The sequence below is a fragment of the Lates calcarifer genome, linkage group LG8 (assembly GCF_001640805.2).
Source record: "Lates calcarifer isolate ASB-BC8 linkage group LG8, TLL_Latcal_v3, whole genome shotgun sequence".
NCBI classification, from domain to species: Eukaryota; Metazoa; Chordata; class Actinopteri; family Centropomidae; genus Lates; species Lates calcarifer.
In genome coordinates, this window is record NC_066840.1 from 17,673,708 (window position 1) to 17,698,377 (window position 24,670).

Genomic DNA, 24,670 nt, shown 5'->3' on the forward strand with positions numbered 1-24,670 from the left:
ATTGTCCAACTTCTGCAGTAATTGAGGAAAAGTTACCTTGAGGAAGAGTTACCTTGTTTAAAAAAATGATGGAAAAGACATTCATGTTGTCAAAAGCTGTCATTTACCTCTGCACATCATGTTGGGTTATCATCCTTTCAGAGTCATATCTATTGATTTTATTTTCTCCCCAGAAGTGGAGAATTAAATGCTCATGTACATTGAGGTTTAACACCTTAATTTGAACTAGTTGTGGGATTACCTAATCAGTGGTCAACAGTCTCATCTCAAAAGATGAAAAAGTTGCCATAATCAAGGACTATAATTTATCATAAGGATTTTTTGTTTAACACCAGCCTTATTTGATAGAACAAATCCATTGATCCCCACTACTTTCATCATTCAATATTTCATTGATAGGTTTTAAAGACAGTATACAGGCAGCCAACACAAGTACAAGACATAAAAACTGACATGATTTTTTAATGAGAAATACACGAAACTGAAAAAATTGTACAAATTGAAATAAAATAAAAAAAATTGCATTATTCTTATAATTTCTGGTACTTTTTTACATAGACTCTTCCATTATTAACCATTATCTGTTTACGCCAGAGCAGGATCCTTCCTTTAATAATCCATAATTACATGACTAAAGTCAAGATATTTTCTGATCGTCGCCTCAGTGGTCAAGATGGGGTTTGGTTCATCTGTTTGGTTTGTCCTTTGTGCCTTGGAACAGTCTTCCCTCCTTACAGCCTACACAGGACTGGACACATTCATCTGCAAATCTACAGAGCTGGGCCTCCCCACATAATAAGGGCCTATTCTCTGCACACTAATATGAACAAGCACGATCAGTAATATGAATTGGTGCCTTGTCCTGGTTGTGTATCTGAAAAGAGTAGGAACATTTCATTATAAACATGGAATCCTGACAGCTGTAGGCTCATGCATAACGGGAAAAATTATGTAGAAGTTTGTGACTTACTTGAAAGTTGCTGTTGCAGCTGCCTGACCAGAGCTGCAGTCTGCTGCTGCTGTTGAGTCTGCTGCATTCCCTGTCGTGGGAACTAAAACAAAGATTCACAAAGTGTTACAAGAGAAATTCCAAAGACTTTGATGATAAGACCACACTGTTGTTGTTTTGCATATTTAAAAACATTAAGTACTAGATGCATATATGAGTTTTGATACTTGCTTGGTGAGTAATCCAGCAGGGCCAAAAGTTTTTTTTTTTTTTTTTTTTTTTTTAAATAACCACATGCAATTAAAACCTCTGGTGGTGAATTTAAACAAGCAACAATGTCCTAAATTTTAAGAGTTGGCTACCAAAAAGCAGTGAAAATCTTGAATGCACCAACAGGAGGATTACAAAATGATCCCAAAACAGTGCATGTCCATGACAATCTAACAGTGCACTGTTGTTCAACTTTTAAGTCTCTGCAAGTTGACTTTTATAAACTACTAAAATAAACAGAAATTAGCTCCCCAGACACACACAAAAAAAAGGTATGAATGAAAATGAATCTTTCTGCCAAAGTCACCGACTCCAGGTGTTGTTATACATACTCTACACCGTGCTAACAACTACACTAAGAATCCAGTCTCTGACATCTGGATGGGACCTACCATGGGTTGCTGGGGGGGCAGTGGCTGCATACCCAGGCCCTGGTTCTGTGCCTGGCCTGGTGGAGGCACCGATGACACCTGCTGCTGCTGCTGTTGTGGAACTTGCTGCTGAGGAGGAACCTGCTGTGGCTGGACCTGCTGCTGCTGCTGTTGTTGCTGCTGTTGAACTTGTTGGGCCTGCTGCTGCTGCTGCTGTTATTGTTGTGGATGACCAGGGAAAGGATAACAGTTGATATTAGAGGTGAAAACTTGTGACTTGTAAATGTAACCTGAATTTCCAGTACTCATAAATCAGGTGATGTAACAAAAGTAGATCAGCCCTCTCATGTTCACAACCTGACTTGTCTGTGTCCAAATATTAATTTACTTTTCAGCATAACCACTTATATTTTAGTATAAACATCTTTTAAAAAATACATTTCAAATGGAAAACACTGGGTAGCTTCAGGGTTACATGATTAAAAAGGTAGTGCACACAACCAACCTCCTATTTGCCTATTAATTAAATTGAGCGAACTTAATCAAAATATAACAAAAGTCAAGAATAAAGTAATGATGATTAAGTGACATACTCGGAGTGCTTGTTGTCTGAGGTACTGCTGCTGCTGTGCTGCCTGTTGCTGCTGTTGTTGCTGCTGCTGTTGTTCTGCCAGCATCTGATTGGGCCTCAGGCCTGGATGGACGCCCTGGTTTCCCATGTGACTGAGACCGTGCATGATGGCATTTTGCTGGAGGGGCTGGTGGGCAAACCTGAAGTTGGCAGGACAGGGATTAATATGAGTGCAGGTAGCAATGTAGTTAATCTCAACTGTCTGGAATTGGATGTTAAAAAAACAGAACAAAGCAGCAGCCTTCCTTACAACACCTCACTGACCTCTGTGTGTTCTGCATATTGTGTGCGTAGCCTGGAGCCTGCTGGTGAACATAACCACTGGGCCTCTGCTGCATTTGCCTAAGAGGATCCACCACAGCCGGGTTGGCTCCAGGATGGGTGCCAGGGAAGGATTGGTTCCCATAAGAGGAAGGAACTATACCACCACCTTGGGACGGATGCTGCTGCATCCCCAAGTGTGATGCGTATGGGGTATAGCCCTGAGATATGTTCTGAACAAACAGACAATGTTGATCATTAAATTAAACCACAGAAGTGCACATGTGCAAGCATTTAAAACATTTCTTGAAAATGTTGACATGATGAACAGAAACCTGTTCAAACATGGAGACAGCTTTTCAAAATTCGTCAACATTAGTGTGTATAAATTAGGGACCGACCGATATGGTTTTTTCAGGGCCGATACCGATACTTAGTAGTCAAGGAGGCCGATAACCGATATTTGGAGCCGATATTCATTTGCAGTAAAAATGGCATAAAAATTTTGAATAATACAAACTCCGGCGCTTAACTTTGTTTAAATGCCTTTAAAAATATGTTTATTAAACAGCTTTTCAGATTTGCAACATGTTAAAGGTTTATTTTAATCTTAGACAATAGATATCTTTGTTTTTTAAATTCTAACAAAAAGTGCAGGGAGCTCCCAGGCTCAGCAGCATGTCTTATAAACTTAAATTAAAACTTAAACACATAAATATCTCCCTAAAGTTTTCTACAGCAAATAAAGTTTACCAAAATTTCAATATAACTGAAATGTTATTTTATCTTTCACTTATCTTTGTTTTAAGTCCAAACCAAAACAAAAAGTGCAGGGAGCTCCCAGGGTCAACAGCATCTCTTATAAAGTTAACTGAAATTTTAATTAAATAAATAAATAGCTTCCTGAAGTTTTATTAAGTCAATAAAACAAAGTTAAATAAAATTTGCACAGAAATGTGAATCTCAAATCAATTAGTAGTCCCAATTGAGCAGCACCAGATTGTGGTGCAAAAAGCAGAGTTGTTCTGTGTGTGAGCACTGTGCATGCACAGCTTTCACTGCTGATTGGCTGTTGCCATGGCTCTGTGTGTAACCAATCAGATGGTGCTATGGGTGGGACAATGCTGGAGACAGAGTAGTGACTACAGAGAGAGGCGCGGCTGCATCAGCGCCAAAATAACCGTGTTTTAAATTGATCTCTTATCGGCTGGCAGATTAAAAAAAACGGCCGTTGCCGATATGCGTCAAAATGCCGAATAGCGGCACCGGCCCGGACGATAATCGGTCGATCCCTAGTATAAATTAAGGTGTCAGATGATTTGCTGCATTTCTTAGCCAAAGAAAAGAAAAGCAACAAAAACACTTACCTGAGATGCCTGTATTGGAGTGTATGGTTGGTTGGGTGTTATCTGTCTCATCTGTTGCCCTATCATGCTCTGATTCTGAGAAAAGAAATAACAAGTCAGCAAACAGAAAAGATTCAGTGTACTCTGCCAGGAGTAAAATATGATTCTTAGTACTGATTTAATAGCAACTTTTTCACTTAAAACAATCATTCTCATTTTGAGCCTCATTTACACAGGGTTTATTTCCTTATCCTGCATTTTAACAGCTCAGTGTGAAATTCAGCTTTGCCATGAAAATGGGTAGGCATGGAAACATTACATCAACATATGGGCTGATTTGGAAAACGAATACAATGATGGAAAAAATATCTAAATAATCAGGCAGAGCAACACCTTGACCAAATAGTCAAATGTCAGTACAAGTAACTATTGGTATCGTCTTCTGGCTAGCCCAACCTGCTATGACTGATTTTATATAACATATAATGGCCTCTGCTACTAGTTTAACATCATCACTTCACATACAGCGGTCCCCAGTAACAGAAGACAAATTTATAGTACATGTACAAAAACCAAATAAAATAGCTACATTCCATTAATATAAGTTCCAAATTCACCACACACACAAAACCAAACACATCCTGTATTTTTGCAATGTTTAAAATCCTGTCTGAACAAGTGAGTTAAATTACCAGGGTCCAAAGGAATATTTCATCCCCACTTCCACCCATGATGTTAATTCCGTCTGCATGGGGCTTTATCAATCAAACGGGATCAGCTATCCTAATTTTGCTTCATCTCACAAGCTAGTCAGTTTGTTCAACTCTACTTGACTAGAAGGTGTTGGTTGAACTGTCTGACTGACTCACCAGTCTGACCTGTAGCTGCTGGCGCAGTATCTGGCTCTGTGGCATACTAGGCTGGGGCTTATAACCCATTGGGTACTGCTTGTCCAGTCCCATCATGCCGGGCATGTTTCCCTGCATGCCAGGCATCATGCCTGGGTAGCTGGGACGGGTAGGCATCATTTTGTTGATCTGTTGGTTGCGGGCAGGTCTGTATGGAGGTTCTAAACCAGGCCCTCCTGTGGACAAAAAGACAAATTACATAAACCACAATTCCAGATGGTATTTAAAATGTTGCTCTTTCAATCAGTATGCCGTGTACTCACCTGGAGGAAGAGGCTGGTTCTGTGGGTATACACCCATGGGCTGCTGGTTGTACTGCATCCTGCCATATGGGTTCTGCATCAGCTCAGTTGGCATATTAGTCCCATAGCTCACACCACCTGGTGTACGGTTCACATAGTCCTGGTGAGAAAAAAATGCAAAATGTATTACTTTTTACATCTGTAGAGACATCAATCCAAGTAACAAATATACAAGAATGACTGTCAGTAAAACTATATTACTCTAAAATCTTTAATAGTAGACATAACTGACCTCAGTCTTGGTAGAGGGAGTTTTCTTCTTCTTGTTGGATTTCTTCTTGTTTGAGTCAGATGGCACAGCGGGCACATTCTTCTCTGGCTTCACTGGCTCCATCTTCTTCTCTTGTTCCTGGGAGACGGGTGTCAGGGGCTCCTCCTCTTCAGGGGGCAGAGGGAGCGGCTCCAGGTAATAGCTACGAGGTTTGGGCTTCAGATGGGTGTGGTAGAGCAGGAAACGCTGCTGCTCCTCAAATTTGGTGACCTTGCGATCCACACGCACTGTGCCAAACCAGCCCCAGGAGAGAGGGGCAGAGTGTTTGAGACCCTCAAAGACATCCCAAGGAGAAATCTTCTGTTTGGTTGATACTTGAAGGCCCTGACGGAACAAAGGCACGACATTCTTATTTAATTTAAGATAAGCATGCACATGTTATGTTGACAAATTATTTCTTAATGAAATTCCACTTTGCAGATAGACATCAAGGAATAGGAGCATGTGATAAAGCCACTTACCTCCTTCTCAAAGCCAGCAATCTTGTTACCCTTTGTGTCTATGAGCGAGCCCTGAGGTTCACAGGTAATGACATCACGGGTTTGCTTGGGCAGCGGCAGTAGCTGGCGAACCTTTTCCAAACTTTCTGACTGCCGATCTCCAAGCTCTTTCTGTGGAAGTAAAATGGGTATATTATTATTATACACAATTATTATTTATTATTATTATTATTATTCATACACAAGTGTATATATATATACACACACACACACATATATATATATATATATATTTATTTATTTAAAAACTTTGTTGTGGGCTGAACACACATGCAAAGTAATCAGCCAGTCAAGACAGATGTAGTTAAAAATAGTCTTGACCATTTTTTCTGCAAGCATGCAAGTCTTTTTCACATTAGGCGATTTATGTTATTGTTTGCTTTTGTTACCCTGATGCTGTTGTGGTCAGTCACATTTTTAGCCCTAACAGTTTTTCTAGGTGACTATTTTGGCAGAAGAAATCCCACTGTGTGCAGTTTCATTTGAACTTGCATTACTTTAACTGGCGATGCTATGACCATTTTATCTCTTTTCTTACTTCAGTGAAATAAACAGCAAAAAGCAAACAGTCTTTGCCTTTGAAGCACCACAAAACCCAGAGTTAACATAACGTTTTAAAAGCCTTGGGTATGGATGAGAAAAGTGTGCTGTTCTTACCCTGAGCTTCTTGACCAGGTTCATATAGGCTCTCTTATTCTCCTCCATGCTGCCCTGAGAGATACTGGACATGTCAGCAGCCAGTGTGCCATTAATCAGTACACTCAACATGTCCAGCACGGTTGTGAAGAGCTCACTGTTGGGAGAGAAATGAACCACAGAGTCAGGCAGATAGATTTGCACTGGCAACAGTTTGTCTTTAGAAATAAATAGAGGAATAATGTGTGGATTGCACTTTGAATTGGAGCTTTCTCTATGGTCAGCACTCACTTATTGGACTGCATGTCTACTGTGCCGCTGCTGATGATGTCGAGGAGTAGTACCGCCCACTCAGTTGTCTGCTGGGTACTGCGCTGCACCGTGTCAAACATACCGCCCACCTTTATGAAGAGAGGAAAGAACACTTTGAGAAAGAATGTTTAATCTAACCCAGTGGTTTAATCAAACGATGTACAAGGGTACAAAACTAATTACGGATGGACTTAATATAGCCAGAGATTCTGTACTGTAAAGCTGGTTCTGAAATTCTTACAAGATTCAGGCGTAGTTTCAGAGCCTCATGCATCATTTGCTTTGCCTTGCAGTCATCCTGGTACTGGTCTTCTCTCCAGTTGGTGACAATCTGCTGCACTTGGCTGTAGAGCGAGGTGAGGAGGCCTTCCCTCTGTTCATCCTGCCCCTTCAAGCAGGTCAGCACCAAAGACAGGAATGGCTGCTGGCTCAGCAGAGACATACTGAGGAGGGAAAAACTGAATTTAATAAAGAGGAAAATCGTGTTTAGGTGGCTGGCTAATTTTGTTTTTGTAGCTTCCACAACCTGTCAGGGTGTTGCAAAAATGAAAACATCCTTCCAGCTACGCAGTGTGCCAGATGGTTTTTATCTTGTAGAGCAACCAGAATAAATAACATTTAATTTGTTCTAGTATCAAAGAAGCTTGAGTTTACCACTTACCTTTTCTGTTTCTGCCTGTCCCTCTCCTTACGTGAGGAAGAGCCCAGGTGCTGTCCTTTCTCCAGCTCCTCTCCTGCTGCCTTCAGTACATGGCCCTGAACTGAGGTGGGCAGCTTGGCTATCAATGGAGCCACCAGCCAAACACCTGATCGCTCTGATGAGCTGCATATCAAACAAAAATGTAAGTATTGCAACACTGAATGCAAACCACAAATACAGAGAAATAAAGGTTGTAGGCTTAGCATTTGACCTGCTAGAATTATACATTTATATATCTATAATGATGATGACCTTATAAAAAGAAATAAGTGAATTGCAATGAATGCAAAAGCGCATTATCTAGACTTGACAGAGTTGAAGAACAAAATGTGTTTTAAATTTTAATACAAAGAAAAATGGAGATAAAAAAATTCTGTATTCTCCTACAAAGGAGGACACACCTTAAAATAGGTTTCATCTTGCTTGTGGTGCTGTTGTTGTTGGATGCAGAGCCCCCTTGGACTGCTGCTCCATTCCCTGAGGGGTTATTGGAGTTCATCTCAGCAGATTTCTGAAACACCTCTATGGTGGCCTTGGCTATGTTCTCCAAGAGTGAGTAGAGCTCCTGTTGAAGAATAAATGGAGAATATTCAGATTATTTTTGACTTTTAGAGACTACAAATTCATACATACTTCCTTCCTACTTGTCCTTCAAAAAATGGTTAGATGCACATCAAACAGCAGCTTACATTGTTTGTGCTCTGTTTGATCATTAGCTGCAGCTCCAGGGACGACTGCCTCATCGTCCATTGGTCCATGTTCTGTAAGAGAGAAAAAATTACTGTTACACACATTACTTCCCCTTTTCTGTCAAAAGCCAGCTTCTGAGTATGCACAGTTCATGGCACGGGTTAAGACACTTCCTCATCTCCTGATTCAGCCAGGAGAGGGCAGCAAAGCTCCATCGTTCTGATTTATGAAAGACAAGTTTTTAAGAGAATAATCAGAGATGGTCAAGGCCTACCCACTCATGTTCTGTATACATTTATATATTTGAACTTAAGAGTCTTAAGTCTTCATTTACTCAAAAGTAGATCTACCTGTAGTATACGTTTGATGCGCTGTCTCTGTGGGTTGTCACCATCATCACTGTCCAGCTGGCGGTGAGGATAGCAAATAAGCTGCAGCAGCCGTTGGGCCTGAATGTTTACCAGCACTGGGTCCTGTAGGGCACTGCTGTCCTCAGACAGAGACTTCAGGCAACGCTCTCCAACCCATTCCTGCAGGACCAAACAAAGAGGAAAAGCAGGGGAAAGAGGGGGGAGTGGCAGAAGTGGTCAGCAAATTACATTTCCTAACATGAGGATATGAGTTGAGGAGCAAGACTTCAGTGACACAAAGCTTAGGACACAGAATCATGTGACTCATGCAAAACAAACTGAACTTAAGCTGGGTGGGTGGTGACGAGAACCGAGCAAAAGCTCATTTCACAGGAATAGAACTGCACATGTCAGAGCCTTGCTGGCTAGAAAATGTGTCTGAAGTCTTTTAAGGTCTCAGAGCATGTCCAGCCCTCTGAGCTACTGCCAGCTCCCTCTCTGGCCTTCATATCCATGTGGCATAAGTAACATCTGGTGCAGAAAATGATCTCATTCACACTTTTTATACATCCTTGGCTTACTGCATTTACAAGTAGCTCAGAAAAGCAGGGGAGCTCATATTAGCAAAAATAGAAAGTTCACTGTTTCTCATTCTGTGCATTCGCACTAAAGCTTTCAGATAGTAACACAACAGCGCTGATAAAACTGAACATGAAAAGTATGTGTGTTTCCATTTCACACTGACTGTGTTAACAGTGGCAGTGCATTTTATTACTTTCATATCATTCACCTGATTTCAACTCATATTCTCACCTGCTGGCAGATCGTCTTGAGAACATACTTTGCGTACACATCCAAGCTGGCCGTTTCAATAGAGACATTACGTCCCTCGGATATGTCGTCGAGGCCAGCAGGGTGCGACAGTCCTGAGCCTCTCAGCTCAGCATCACCTAAAACACGAAGAGACCAGTAAAATCAACCAGTAAGATCTGCATTTAAGGTTCTGACCTTAAATATATCTGACTAAATATTAATATAACAGTGATACAAAGATTTTTACCCAGCATGAAGACAGCTTTTAGGACAGCAAATACTGCTCCAACAACAATACTGTTCTGAGAGGCTGCAAGAAGGTGGCGATCACAGGACGACCGAATACCTACAGAGGATTTATCTGCAAAGGCGTGACCCAGCATAAGATTAGAAAGTCACAATCAGGAAGAAACAAAAAGGTGTTAAAATGATGGTAAAAAGGTTTTTGGTTGTGCCCACTACCTGACTTCACACCATCTTGGGGGACAGGGTTGCGCTGTGGCGTCTTGAAAAGGTGCAACAGAATCCTGCAGGTGAGTCTGGCTCCAGGCTCAGAGTCCTGCTCGCTGCAGGCTGATGGCAAGTTTGGACACATTGCATTAATTAGAGTTGAGTGTCTTCTCGTCACATAACTTAGCCTCACATTGTTTTGCCTGGGCTACAAGATCTATTATATCAAAGTCACTTATTTAAATTTAAACCTTGTCCTAGATAGACCTCTAATCAGCCAGTATGAAGTGGAATTTTCATAGAGCTGTTGTCGTGAAACGAGGAGTGAGAACAAAGCATTTACCACAAGCCAGAGCTGCTGGCATTTGGCATGTGTAGTTGCATTAGAAAATGAGCCAAACCCAACCAAACAGCATGGCTGAATGGGGCTTTGTGTCCAAGCTGCGAGAAGAAAGATTAACAGCAGGGAGAAAGAGGCACTTCTCTGGCCAGTGCAGAAAGCACATCGAGGTTTCATGGAACCAGATCAAATGCATCACGTTTACTCTCCTCTCTGACAGAAGAAATGCATTATACACATTGGTATTCCTTTCTATGAGCCAAGCAACAAATGTACTGTTCACTCATTTATAGAAAGCCTAATGACTGCGAGATTATATATAGATGCTTTTTGGGCAGTGGTTCCCAACTAAGGGTACTCGCAACCCATGGTACAAATTTTCTTTAATTTTACACTGGTTTAATTGACAATATTTCTGTATAGCAGGATGCTTATGGATAAATAATCTTTACCTGCATTTAGGAGGGAAGGAATGGCCACACAGCGAACCAGGTCTTCTAGGAGTAGGCACTGTCTAGCAATGAGAATGGCTACAAAGGTTGCCAGGGAATCATGGAAGGACAAATCGCTAACCTGAAGGACATGAATGCAGAGATCAACTTTAAAATCAATGCTGTTGCTGATGAAAAAAGCTGCTGTCATTTAGACAACTTAAGATGAGACCTGGGAACATAAATAATATGTTCATAAAACATGTTCATTCAACAAGCTAAGTGCTAGATAAACAGTTAGAAAACCACAACTTACATCTACGTTACACAGCAGATCATTGAAGCCACAGTTGCCATTGTTAGAGGAGCAGCAGAGAGCCTTGAGGATGCCAAGCCACTCGGCGCTCAGAGAGCGACAATATGCTGTGAGTTCTGCACACAGGATCCCAATATCGTTCACCCTGAAAGCACATTACACAACATCAACCATAATCCAACAAAGAGTTGAAACCAGTAGCAGTCTGAGCAGTCTGAGAAATACACACAACATAATCGCAACAAGAGTAACACACCTCTCAGGGTCTCGGTGGTCCACACACACATCCATGAGCACATTACACACAAAGCTGTAGCGGTTGGCTGGGCTGTCATTGAGGATCTTGCCCACCATGGAGTGGTTGAAGTTGTGGGCTGAGGGGTTGCCAATGGCCTCCATCATGAACACAGGATCCCAAAGCATGTTGGAGTCTGACGGGTCGATGTTGCAGTAGATGGAGTTCTTTACTTTGGAGCAGAACTCACTGAGAGAGGACACAAAGGTTAAATTGTAAGAAACTACAATAATTTACATCAAATGAAACACAGGCAATAAAATAACATTTAGCTGATCGATTATACACAACTGTTGGTTCTTTCTGATTGATTGAAGAAAATAAAAGGAAACTGGGATGGTAAATAACCCTAGATGCAAATACTGTATGATTCATCTGACACATTACCTTCTCCAAAAAAACACCTGTCTTTGAGGAATTTGTCATGTTTTTCTGTTAAGGCAACAGAAAACATTTTTCAGCAAGAGTTGATTCGTACCTGAAGATCTCACCAAACTTGTTCTTGAGGTGACTACAGGAGGTGTAGAGGTCATACAGGTAGGCCAAGATGCAGCGCTCAGCAGAGGAACAGTCTGCCGGGTTCACACCTGATTTCACCACAATGCGCAACCTGTAAACACATTTACACACATGATTCACCAGCAACTACTCCAACTAAATAATTAAAGGGAAAGTCTGACCGTTTGGGTTGGCTTATTTGCTTTCTTGCTGAGAGTTAGATGAGAAGACTGATTCTACTGTCATGACTGTATGGTAAATATGATGCTACTGCTAGCAGCTGGCTGGACTGAATCAGAATCAGACTTTATTTCCAAGTAAGTTTACATATACACAGAATTTTTCTGGATGTACAGAATGGAAACAGGAGGAAACACCTCGTCTGGTTCTGTCCAAAGGTAACAAAATTAATCTCTAAAGTTCACAAATTAACTAAGAGTGTTTAATCGGTACAAAAACTGAAACGTAAAAACAACATTCTGCAGTTTTTCAGGTGGTTACCAGGACCAATCCTGAAGAAATAGTCCAGCACATGCTCCCCCTTAAAACTACAAAAAAAAATTTGTACAATTGAGAAATACAGCGTTAATACGTGGGCTGTAGAGAAGTAGTTAGGGAGGCTTGTGTTTGTGTGCAGGCTAGCTGTTTCCCTCTCTTTCCAGTCTCTGTGCTAAGCTAAGTTAGCCATTTGCCAGAGGTAGCTTCATATTTACTGGATAGTTGTGATCTTGTGGCTCAGGTCTCAGCAAATAAGCATATTTTCCAAAATATCAAGCCATTCCTTTAACAGTCTTTTTGTATAAGCACAACTTTTCTATTTCATTTCATTTATTTTAATTTGAGGCTTTCTAGAAACTATCTTAAACACAGACATTTAGCGAATGCTTTAACACAAAATGACTATAAACAACTGCAATAGCAGAGTCAGCAAGAATTCCTCAAGTACCAGCATCACAAACAACTGAGACCAGGCATTCAGGAACTCAGTGCCCTGTCAGCAGTCTGTAACAATAAAAATCCTCATTAAAGGTAGTAGAAAGATTCTTTAACTTGTGTTCGCAACTCCAAATATCCTTTTAACTACTTTAATTATACGTTTAACTGATGCTTTAACCCTGCCAACAAGCCTTTAGGGATGGGATCCAATCTCTATTTTGGACAATTTCACCGTAACAACTATAGAATCTTATAGTTCTAGGTTTGGGCCCCCAATTAAATATCTATTCTAGACTAACATCACAGCTTATAAGTCACATACCCATCAAAAACTTGCGCTGTCTGCTCAGGATTGAGGATGAGGCAGGAGTGGTACCTCCTCAGCACAGCTACAATGCACAGACACAGGCTAGTGGTGTAGCTGCCCACCAGGCTGGACGACTTCAGCAGCAGCTCGGCTTCCACCAGACTCAACTCATTCAGAAGCTACAAAACACACAGTCAGTGGATTTGAACAAACAGCAATGATTAAAAAGAGATTTATCTGGATTTATCCATGTTGAATAGAGTTAGTGATGAAGTTGCCCGTACTTGAATAGCAAAGTCTATGAGGCCACTAATGTTGAGGGAGTACTCCATGAGGTCAAAGATGAACTGAATATGCTGGACGAGAGGCAGGTGATAAGACATCCCTAAGGCAAAGCTGGTGATCTGTTCCAACACATTTCTGGACACCTGCACACAAACAACATATCAGACATCATTAATATGCAAAAAACCCCAACAACATTTCAAACCCTGGCTCAGACTCTGAGCTGCAAAAGAACAATACGGTGCCATTCAGCAGAGCTCCAACAGAGAGAGAGTTTATATCTAAAATGAACCGAAATATTCATAATATGCCAAAATACTTTGTCAGGCACTGGAGTTTTGATGTTTGGGGAGGAAAAAAATCAGACCAGTGGACTTGCTGGTTTCCCAAAAGGGGATTTTAACTACTTTCCCTCTATAAACTGTGATGGGTGATTAAACATGATTTCCATTACGTGATTAAATTAAAGCATGAATGGAATTCAGTTCAAATTATATTTTATGCTTAACGTGAATATGTCACATTAATGGTTTTATTCACCTATAAACTGGTTGTTAATAAATCTATGATTAATAAAAAAAAAGATCAATATTACTCTTACATCTGTCCATTAAATATGAAGCCACAGCCACGACCATCACTTTAGCTTAGCATAAAAACTGGAAGTAGGGAGAAACAGCTACCCTGGCTTTAACAGGGAGACATGAGAGTGGTATTGAGCTTGTCATCTAACTCTTGGCGTGTAAGTGAATAAGCATATTACCAAAGTGTCAAACTATCTTATACAAAGGGGAATACCAACACAGCCAAAATACTCTTAGAGAGTTGTTCTTTCACACAAAATATTCTTGTCCATTAGCTGACAAAACAGAGCAAATCTGTCAACATTATGAAGCAGATTTTAACCTCTTGAGACATTTTTTAAATCTGTATTAGTTTCATGCAGGCTTGACCCTGGGACTATTAGCCATATGTGAATTAAAAGCACTTGATAATCCAAATGCTATGTACATCATTTTCAACTGCAAAGTGTTTTATACTTTATAATCTATGGGATATTATTGACTTTATTGCATTCGGGATCAACTGCCTTCTCCGTTACAACCTGTGCTGTCTGAAATTTAAATACATTATGTTCTGCTGGGTTTTCAAGTTACAGCCACCCAAGTGCATTATCCATTCAAATTGTATTCAGACATCTCACAAGAGAAAACAAATTACACTCAGATTACATTTACATTCAAATCAGTCACCTTGGGAGGTCTCTTGTTTTAGGCTGCTGGAGTATTTGCATTAGTAAACCCTGTGGCTGAGGTGGTCTCGTCTTACCTGGGAGGTGACCTGGTGCTGGTCAAAGTGGGAGAGGTGCTGGAATTTGGAAAAGATATCCTCTGCAGTGGGAAAGGCCTCCGGCTTACTCCTCTTCCTTTTTTGTCCTTCCTCCCCTCCTGATAAAGAAACGAAACAACAACTCATAACTGGTTTGCAGTATTCTTTCCAGTCTGCCGAACAGGCCAGCCGTGAAATCAAGTTAAGTCAGTGGTCTGTTATCTTATTTCCACCCTCCTCTGATTTGCTGCTTTACTGCAAAAGACACTGCTATAAAAGCACTTACAGTAAAGGAACGTGGTACTTTTCATTTTGGGGAAACACAATAGTGAGCTGAAGGTCATCATGAGCTCACAGGAATGTGGTAAGGTGAGACAAAACACTCCAATCTGTGAAATTATAACTCTGAAAACCTTAAATCACCATAATAAGGTCACATGTATCTGAGATAAAGTGGCTGTGAACAGATGAGAGCTATTAGCATAGAAATTGGGTGGAAAGATTGAGCATTGCAACCCCCTGGGGTCGATAAAGAACGAAAAAAAGCTTGTTCTCTTAAAAAGGGAAGGAGAAAGGGAATACAAATGAAAAGTATTCAAAGAGGAGAGTTATTAAGAGGATAACAGCTGGATTGGCCACAGTAGGGAAATGAGCAGTCAGTGCGAGTGTGAACAATGTTTTACAAACATCCAAGCATGATAAAGCTCCCGCTTTACACAGAGCAAAACATTATATTTAATAATATATTCACATAGATTATTCTACAGAGAGACACAGGGAAAAATCCACCAAATAAATTGGGGGATACATATAAAAACTTGAAAGCAATTTCATTGACTCAATTTTCATTCCTTAACATGAAAAGTAGGTAAAATAAAATGGATGAAATGTAATCTTAAATGGCAGCTGGCTGCCAGACAAACTGCATACATACTGCTAAGGTAATGTAAAATATCAACTAAATGGGAAATGCAGGGCATTAAGCATCAGTCAAAAGCTGATAAAATTGAGTTACCTGTTTCTGCTGTGCTTTTTCGGTTGAGCACCTTCAAGATGTCTTTGGTAATTTTCTTGATGGTGTGTCGCGCCTCATCTCTCAGTTTGCCCACACCATACAGGACCACTAACCGCTGGTTGCACTCATGGCTGGCACTTTCCTCCTAAAGGCAAAGACAAAATGATCAGTCATAAACTAGATGCACTTGATAACCTGAGCAGCACACCAACAGGAAAACATATACTACAATATATATTTTTGCACCACAGACATGACAAGGTTTGAGGAATACTTTTACAAATTTGACTCTTCAATTGTTAAATATAAAAACTAACTAACTTCTGTTCTCTCTCTTTCTAAATGTCAACCTTTAAGTGTTCTCACCTGAGGAATTGGGAAATGAGTGGCATACTGAATGTGCCGGGGTTGCTCGTATAGTTGAGGGAATGCTGGGTCCATGCCCTTGTCCTTACAGCTGGCCTTGCTGTCTTGCTCTGGTGCTGGTTTCTCTGGAGATGGGCTGCCCTTAGACTCACAGTGCATTGGAGGAGAAAACATCTGCAAGGCAAAAAGAGACTGAAATGACTCTGAGCAAGGGCACACACCATCAATGCCAAAATGTTCGAGAGTGAACTGTAATAAGAGTGATTCAAATTTGTATGCATTATGGCAGGAAACCTAAAGGTTAAATACTGTGTTTACCTCATCAAAATTAGCACTCGAGTTGTGATCGATTTCCATTGACTCCGACAGACCAGTATCCTGTTGAACAAACCATAAGCTTGTGTTACCCATTTACACCACACTGTTACGTTGTAATGCTGCACAAATGACTCATCACATAACACAAACAACAGATGCCTCCAACATGCCTCCATTTTAACACTGCTGCCTGCGTCCTGCTCCTTGCGTTCTGATTCATCGGAGGGCTCATCACTAGGGGATCGCGGGCGTGGCAGGTGGGAGTCAGAAGCCAGGTCGCCACGGGAAATGAGCGTGCACATGTAGATGTTGTGAGAAAAGACATCGTGACGGATGAGCTCGCAGAAGAGCAGGACGAGGTTGGAGAACTCCACACGCTCACTTTCATTCCCAGGCTCCGCTGCAGAGGGGAATAAAAGATTTCAATAATTTAATAGCAGGTTTCCCTTGCCAAATCATTTATAATAAATATGCACTGGGTAATGAAATAAGAGGCAAAGACAAAAGGATATAAAGTTCCTTCAATATTAGATTGAGCTCAAGTCTGACACATAGGAGAATCACAGCCGCAGGAAATGAAGAAAAAAAAAGAAAGACCTACTCAGTGTGGGGGCCTGAGTATCAAGGAACTGCAGCAGAACATCCTGAAAGACTGGTAGTGTGGCAGCTGAGAGGGAGCCGGATGACACAGAGCCCTTCTCATCCACCACCTCCGACTCACCACACCTCTGCAAACAAACATACAGCAGACAGACAACATATAGCAAACAGCCTTTTAGTGTGCAATGTAGAACACTTATTTCAAAACCTTCCCTATTTGACACATTCATTTGGGTTCACAGTTAGTCTACAGAGGCCACAAAGTATGAATTATGCAGTGGGAATATTTTAAATGTTATTGAAATGCCAGGAGGGCATGACAAGTCTCTAGGATCATCCAAGCAGCAACCATGTAGAGTGAAGGAAAATCAGTTGTGTATTTTGTAAAATATAAACCAAAGTGCATGCAGGTCAGTATAAAAGGTTGATATTTTTGGATATGACGCATTCGATTCCCAAAATAAATCTAAGGGGTCAAACGATGATTCAAGGGATAAGAAAGAAAAAAAAAATCTCAAATGTTTGCTTTTTCTGGTGAAATACTGAACACTTTCATTTCTTCAGGCCTCTAAAAATCCTTTAAATAAAAGTCTGAGCAGGAAAACGTATTCTGCTGCTTTTAACTCATATACACTGTAAAGCCCTGACTTGTGATGCAGAGTAACAGAGTGTGTGTTTGAAGGAGCCACATGTCAGATCAAGGCTGGGAACCAATAACAGAGAAGATGTATTCAAGTTGATTACAACCAAAACTGGAAAAAAAAAACTTAGACCTTGGACCTGTGTAAAACAAGCAAGAGATCGAAAACATGTACCAGAAGTCAGCTGTGTCTCTTACCTCTGCTTCTATTTCAGCCTGTCTCTTTTCCAGCAGCTTGGCCACCACCATGGCCCTGTGTCTGCCAGAACGCTTACAGCACACTGCCCATTCACAAAGCAAGGTCACCACCGCATCGTCATCTGGTGACATCTGGACAGAAACATGCATTATGAGACAATATGGCTAAAAACATGATTGCTCTGTGACACTTTTTATGATCTGATGATCAGTAATCACATGGTATGAGCACAGCACAGATCAAAATTATACATTTTCAATCCACTTTTCAGTTCCAAGAGATTAAAATCAATTTGCTGATCAACTTTGATTGTTGCTGTAATGTCACATTTAAAAGATTCATTTTTTTCATGCTTTATGTTTACCAAAAAAAAACAGAGATCCTTACCTCATGGCCATCTTTGCTCTGGCCTGACCCAAATATCCTGTTGTACAGCGAATCCAGTGAGTTGTTAAAGTCAGACTTCTCAAAGCTGTGGTTGTCTAAAACCTCCAGGGTGTGGAGAACCCTTCCGATAGTGAACCCTGGCGACAGATTACCAAAAAATAATTTCAAACACTGACCTTGTTGGCCTCCCACAAAACCTGTTTATATGAGCTGTTAACAGATGTCTGCAGAGATAAAGGAACAGGTTTCTTACCTGCTGTGGTCTCCTGGCACTTATCAAATGACCACCTGAACTCCACTGCCTGGCCTCGCTCCTTAATTTGCTCCTCAATTTCTCTCAACTTTGCACGGACCTGAGATGAAAGAGAAGTTCAGAGAACACCATCCTGTCATCTGGCAAATACAAAATGCCCAAAAACCAATGGGAAAACAAACCAAGAGCAGTTACATAAACTACTGCCCCAATCTCCCCAGCTGTGTTTATAAGGAGCCCGGTCTCTCCTACCATCTGGTATATCCAAAACAAGAAAATGGATTTGCATAAGCAAGCTTTAGGGGTACTTCAAGAATTGTTCTCCTTTTTCTCTGTTTATTGGTTTGTCTTATTTTACATAGATTAACTACTTCTATGCATTTTTTTCAATTACCTGTGGTAACTTGATGTCTCATTATGTTTGTATGCAAAAATGCAAACACACACACACATTTACAACCCGTCTTGAAATAAACAGAACAGAAAAGAAAGAACACTACATCAGTGTTGAAGGAGGTACCTGCTGTGTAAAGGCAGTGTTGCCTCCTGGCATTGGTAAGCTGGACGAGGCGATGGGCAGGAGGTCCAGAGGGGAACCAGTCTTGTTTCTGCTGTCTGTTAGGGAGTAATGCCACACCAGGGCACTGGGACAACACAACACTATGCTCTGATGCGACAAGAACAGGACACAAATAACAAAGGAAAGGAAAAAGAGAGCTAGTGAGTGAAGTATTTTTTGTCTTGACATACATTTTCAGAAGCATTTTCAAACAAATTTATCAGAACATGACGACAAAAGTATCACATATCCCACATATCAATTATACATCATACCTGTAACATGCAGCTGAGGCCAAACACCAGGGGCCTGTGCTGAGGGCAGATGTAGAAATCTGTGAAGGGTGTCTGTGGCTGGTTCCCTCCTGCCGGCTGGGATGTTGGGGTGGGGGGCAGGGCGTTACCTTGCTGCGTCAAGATGCCATGCGCTGGATGTCCTCCTGTGCCAGGGCCCAGGCTCCCGTCGCTTAGCAACAGGTTGAGGCGGCGTGTGCAGAAGTAAGCCAGTCTCCGTGACAAGTAAGCCGACTGTACAAATTCCCCTGAGTACTGCAGGACGGAGGAAAGATTCACAGAATTACCCACAGCACTCAGTGTCCATTAACATCAGTCAGCTTTGGAAATAGAAACGGAACGAGAGGCTCAGGGCCCAAAAGGCTACAGTCAGCAAAGTTCAAGACAAGTGTTGTGGACCAAGACACACAACTGGTTCATGATAAACTGTTGACAGCTGTGGAGGCCTTTCGTAACACAGAGCAGCTAGTGTGTGTAACTGTGTGCAGCTGTGTGAATGTTAAGCGGGACTACATGTTTCCCAAATGTAATACATCAGTGCATGAGTGATGATATGATATTGACGTTAGAAATGTTGAGATAGAAGGGTATACCTGTAGTAAAAGGGGCAGGAGGAGTCTGAGAAGCTCATCTTCACCAGGTCGGACTTTCTCAAAACACTCCAACACCCATGTCAGGAACTCATGTCTGTCTAACATACCATCCTGAACACCATAAACAAAGCACAAATGCATCTTAATATTAAGCAGATAAACAAGATAATTACAGTTAATTACAACCAAATATCAGAAGAATTCATCCATTATTAATTCCTTTCCTAAATTGCTCTCCCCAAATGAAATGTGATTATTTTATTTATTACTGACAGGAAAAAATAATTGTATTACTTTGCTGTTGTTGTTCACAATTGGTCTACAAGGTGCAGATTTTATAACATACACGGGCAGCGTTTTCTGTAAGTAGCATGCCACAAGTCTTAATAATCTGATTAGCCTGTTTAATAAAGGGACGACTAATTTTCCATGATAGCTAAATGTGCCACAATGTTGTAAGATAATTACGTTGAGATTTTATGTGTAACACAAGAAATGCCTGAAGCACAGTTTTCAGCACAGCAGTAACTAATGTAACTATCAAAGATCCATTGTAGTGCATTGTTACTACTGTGTAATTGGAAAAATGTATGTGACTATTTTAACATGTTAATCCCAACACTGTTCAGCAGTAGACTTCAGAGGGCGAACTGACCTGAAACATGAACATGGCCAGCTTCTCGTTGTATTCCCACTGCTTCATGGCTGTCTCGACATCAGCAGGGGTGGCTGGTAAGGGTGAGCTACAACCTTGGCTGGGAGACTGTCTGTAAAACTCGGCCACCTTCTGAAGCTGCTCCCACAGGTACTTTGTAATGATCTGGGTCCATTCTACACACACACACACACACACAAATACACAGATAAATGCATTTCAGAGAATGAGAATCCATGTCCAAAGAAGTAAGCATAAATACAAAGTTTTGGCCAAAAGATATCAAGAAATAAGCCTCAAAACACATTAGTGTCTTTTTAAAAAAAACACCTGCTTCACTTGCTTACCTATACATGGATCAATCACATGCCTCTTCTTGACTTTAGTTTCTGTGATGGCTGCATGATACGCACAGGTCATCTTGATCATCCACGCTGAACGCATAACAGGGACTGAGTACTTAGCCAAGTATCCAAAAACCTCCTCCTTTTTGCTAAAGATTGGAACCTGTGACAAGAGAATTTCATAGGCATCAGTAATGTTGAGTGAAAAAACTGTACACAACACAAACATTTCTATCAAAGCACTAAGAGAAAAAGAACTCTGACAGAAAACAAAGATCAAAAGTATTTTATTGATATTTTTTGATTAGTATGAAAAGAGTGTTTTCAAGTCCACAATTTCTGCTATGGTTCCTCATAGTACTTCATCTGTGGTCTTGATGAAGTAGCTCAGGAGAAACCTGGAGCTGGCGTACCTCTGGAACAATGACCTGTCAAAAAACAGTTAAAAGGCACAGTTTATTATAGTGGGAATACAATGAAATATGAATGTAAAAATGCAAGCAGGGATAAAAGAAAATAAAAACTACGGGTCAATTGTAAATGACAAAGAGCTTTCAGAAAATGTATGAATTGAGAAAAGCTGACCTTTAATTTAACCCAATGTATGCGTTTGCAACCATTTGTAAGAGTAAAAACATTGCCCTAAACAATCTATACATAAAAGATTTTCAAGTTTTAAAAAAAGCAGTGAAAGCTTTTTCCACTAACAAACAATGACATTTATTGTGTTTTGAGTCAATGCACCCAAACAAGACAAACAATAGACTTGATTTACACTGAAGCATCAGTTAAAAACAGAATTTTAAAAAAAGACATCCGCACTTACCTTTTCTGAATTGGTGACAGTGAACTGATTCATCCAGGAGAGTTCTACACAATTTGGGAATGGTTCTGCCACCACAGCTGTTCCAGCTATTGGCATTTGCTCTCTTCTTGGCTTTCACAGAGCTGATGCATAAATATCCAAGCAGTGATACACATGTGGATCCATCCATCCATCTTCTGCCGATTATCTGGGATCCGGATGTCCCTGTCTCCCCCCAGCAATGTTTTCCAGCTCCTCCAGGGGGAATTCAGAAGCTTTCCCAAGCCAAATGAAATAAATCATCTTCTCTGGGTCTACCCCAAGGTCTCCTACTTCTGCCCAAGATGGCCTGGCAAATAGAATCTATCGAGCCTCGCCAGACTTCAACAAGTGAAGCTAAAATTGAGGGCTAACATTTGAGAACTCTTGAAATATTAGCACAGTAAATGTAGACATGCACTGATATATCAACATTCTACACTAGGAGAATTGGGCAATATCATCTTTACAGTATATAGCAATGCCAGTGGCCTAGTAAGGATTTAAAAGTCATTAAACGGAACAGAAAACAAAATACTGTTCGTTGAAAAATGGAGACACACCAGCTTGTCAAGCTAAGCGTTAGACTGTCAGACTGGACTAACATTCCTCAGTCTAAGCTGTTCTTTGTCGGGCTCTGCTGTGACTGGTTTAGGCCCTAGCATTCAACTGAAGGCACAGCTGAGCCTGGTAATGTCAGCAGGATAATACCTTTTTCCTACTGTATTTTCAATGAGAATGGGAAAATTTTTAAGCCAGAAGAAGGACTATTATGCTATCAATATGTGTTTAATCATGTATTAGCATTAATAATGGCTTTAAATGTTTTATTTTTATACTTTAACAAAACAAAAAGCTTAGAATTTTGGGGGGAATTCATATCCTTTCTGGTGGACATGGGTGAAAAGTGTTGGGTATTGGTGATGGCCTTAAAAATCTAGACCAGTGTTATAAGAATGTAAAGCAAAAAAATAAATAATTAAAAAACAGTGCAGAGTGTGAGGCCAAGGTGGAGAAAAGAAGGTACAAAGTAGATTTCTCCAACAATAATGCTAACAGTTAAAGCAATAAAAATAAAAGATCCTATAGCAAACAAAGCTTTCAGTGACACATTCCAGAGTCTTACCTTTTTAGCCAGCTGTGTTAGGGGTTTAGTCCCAGCTAAATCCGTGAACCAGTTATTGATGGAGCTCTGTGACCTTGCTGTGACGAGCCAGAAATTATCCTTCTGGTTGACCTGTGGCTTACGTTTCCCTGTGTCTGGAAACGTGTTGTAGCGCAGTTTCTCTGCAATGATGCTGCTGAAGTTTGAACTGATCTGCAAAGCAATGAAGGTATAACATGTGATGACCATCTCAATCACAAGTATACATTAAAACAGTACACGTAGCATGCAGGATAACTAAAGTGCAAAGAGTCAATACCTTTGAAGGGTTGAAGTTGACATTTTTGGCACTGCCATGTTCATCACCAGACACAGCAGGTTGATTATTGAATCCTTGCTTCACATTCAGTGCAGTCAACTCATCCTGAAACAAATACATATTTCAGTGCATACTGGCAGAAAACTTAAGTTCAGAGTCAATGAACAATATTGCATTATTTCTGATCCTAAATCTGCTAGTGATATTTGGACTGAATCAGGATGTATGCTTGATTGGATTTGCTGACACCAAGAAAATGCACGACTGTAACGAGCTTTTATTAAATCATTATTCAAAGATATCTGACAGAATACCGTAGAGGTAAAGCAGCCAGTTTTCCATCTACAGCAACAGATTATCTTTGGTTAATAATAGATCGAGAGCCAACAACACTGCCCAGCTGGGCCAAACTCCAATTTTAAAACCGGCCATAGATAATTTAGCTTAAGTTACACGAGAAAGGATCATAAAGATTAGCTGTGCAGGTTTAGCTAACGTTAACTCGTTGTACCAAAATAACAAGCTAACAAACAATTACCATTCACGCACAATTTAAAAAGCCAACGCATGTTGTTTTTCACCTCAATGCTAAATAATGGTTGTAGTTTATATCAAACTGGATAACACCCCCCAGCCGAGGAGCTAGCTTAGCGAACTCTGTTATGTACCAAACCGGTTGTTTTCCAAATAAGCTGGCGAGCTAGCTAACAAACTGACAACTAGGTGCTGTTCATTGTTATTGCTAGGCCCCAGTCGTCTAGAGGGCTTGCTAAACAGGCTAGCTAGTGTTAGCTCGCACAGCTTCTTTGCTCAAAAATTTCCTCCCGAAAACATCATTCCTGGCCTTTCAGTTTGCGCATCGTAAAAATCTGACCTCTTTTTGTTTTGGATCTTGAGGATAAACGTCCGGAGGGCCGAGCCGTGGCCGCTTTAATGGCCGGTGTTCGTAACTTAGGATCCCGAAAGCAGCCATCATCCAGCGGCATCACAGCCAGGGCTTTCCTCCTCCTCAGTAGCCGACCTACAACAACCGAACACACTTCCGCTAGGAACTTCAAAATAAAAGTCATGGCGAATAATCCATATACCTAGATAGAACCTGTCCCCTTTGATTTACACTAATTTCTACAAAAAAACAGCTCCTTTTTTTGATATTAGGATCTATGGTAACAAGCTGGGTTAAAATAAGTTCATTATTAGATTCTGCTAGAGACAATTTCTAAGCCTTTTGAGAAACCTATGCAAAAAATCAGCAGGAGAATTTCAAGTTACAGCAATTGAGCAGCTCAGTGCAATTTTAGAACAAGTCTTTCCAGTTCAAACTCTAATCTGGGAAGGTAGGTTGACTGACAGTTTAATACATTTGAGTGACAGAAAAATAAACAGAGAGAAAACACAATTTCACAGTAGGGCAGAACATTTTTGTCAGTCTGTATATGCACACATCCTTGTACATTAAGGAACACACAGTGTAGAAGACAGGCAGCTGCAAACTAAAAAGATAAAGTTGGGTAATGTTGCAGCATGTGAGGTCAAGGAAGTGAACCCTGGACAAGAACTCTGATAGGAAAGACTAGGGTATTGATACTTAGTCCAGTTGATTGTGGACACAGTTACTTATTTCTCTCTCACACACACATATGCACACAGATGTCAGCACTTTTCTACAAGTCCCGAATGTCT

The 24,670-nt window shown here is 40.7% G+C and overlaps 1 protein-coding gene across 5 annotated transcripts; it reads right to left on the reverse strand.

Moving 5' to 3' along the window:
- Window positions 1-442: 442 nt before the first annotated feature.
- Window positions 443-24,015, reverse strand: med12 (mediator complex subunit 12). Of its 5 annotated transcripts, none has more exons than XM_051072496.1 (43): window positions 23,862-24,015; window positions 22,988-23,092; window positions 22,690-22,881; window positions 20,723-20,882; window positions 20,376-20,551; window positions 19,721-19,831; window positions 19,110-19,382; window positions 18,796-18,942; window positions 18,276-18,375; window positions 18,023-18,159; window positions 17,635-17,766; window positions 16,798-16,924; window positions 16,367-16,596; window positions 16,197-16,256; window positions 15,879-16,052; window positions 15,513-15,657; window positions 14,498-14,616; window positions 13,168-13,311; window positions 12,899-13,062; window positions 11,621-11,752; window positions 11,104-11,331; window positions 10,848-10,992; window positions 10,553-10,673; window positions 9,773-9,883; window positions 9,558-9,671; window positions 9,311-9,447; window positions 8,498-8,677; window positions 8,147-8,218; window positions 7,859-8,022; window positions 7,419-7,580; window positions 6,999-7,200; window positions 6,737-6,846; window positions 6,467-6,602; window positions 5,771-5,920; window positions 5,271-5,633; window positions 5,000-5,138; window positions 4,707-4,912; window positions 3,850-3,924; window positions 2,486-2,715; window positions 2,184-2,361; window positions 1,612-1,803; window positions 971-1,052; window positions 443-874 (listed from the first exon to the last, which is right to left on the reverse strand). In XM_051072496.1, the coding sequence occupies exons 1-43, from the start codon at window positions 23,961-23,963 to the stop codon at window positions 837-839; spliced, it is 6,465 nt and encodes a 2,154-aa protein (XP_050928453.1). In that variant the 5' UTR covers window positions 23,964-24,015; the 3' UTR covers window positions 443-836. The 5 variants fall into 5 exon arrangements, with proteins under 5 accessions (XP_050928453.1, XP_018549665.1, XP_050928452.1 ...); XM_018694149.2 differs by having other exon boundaries at window positions 1,612-1,800; window positions 4,698-4,912; XM_051072495.1 differs by having other exon boundaries at window positions 4,698-4,912.
- Window positions 24,016-24,670: the final 655 nt, after the last annotated feature.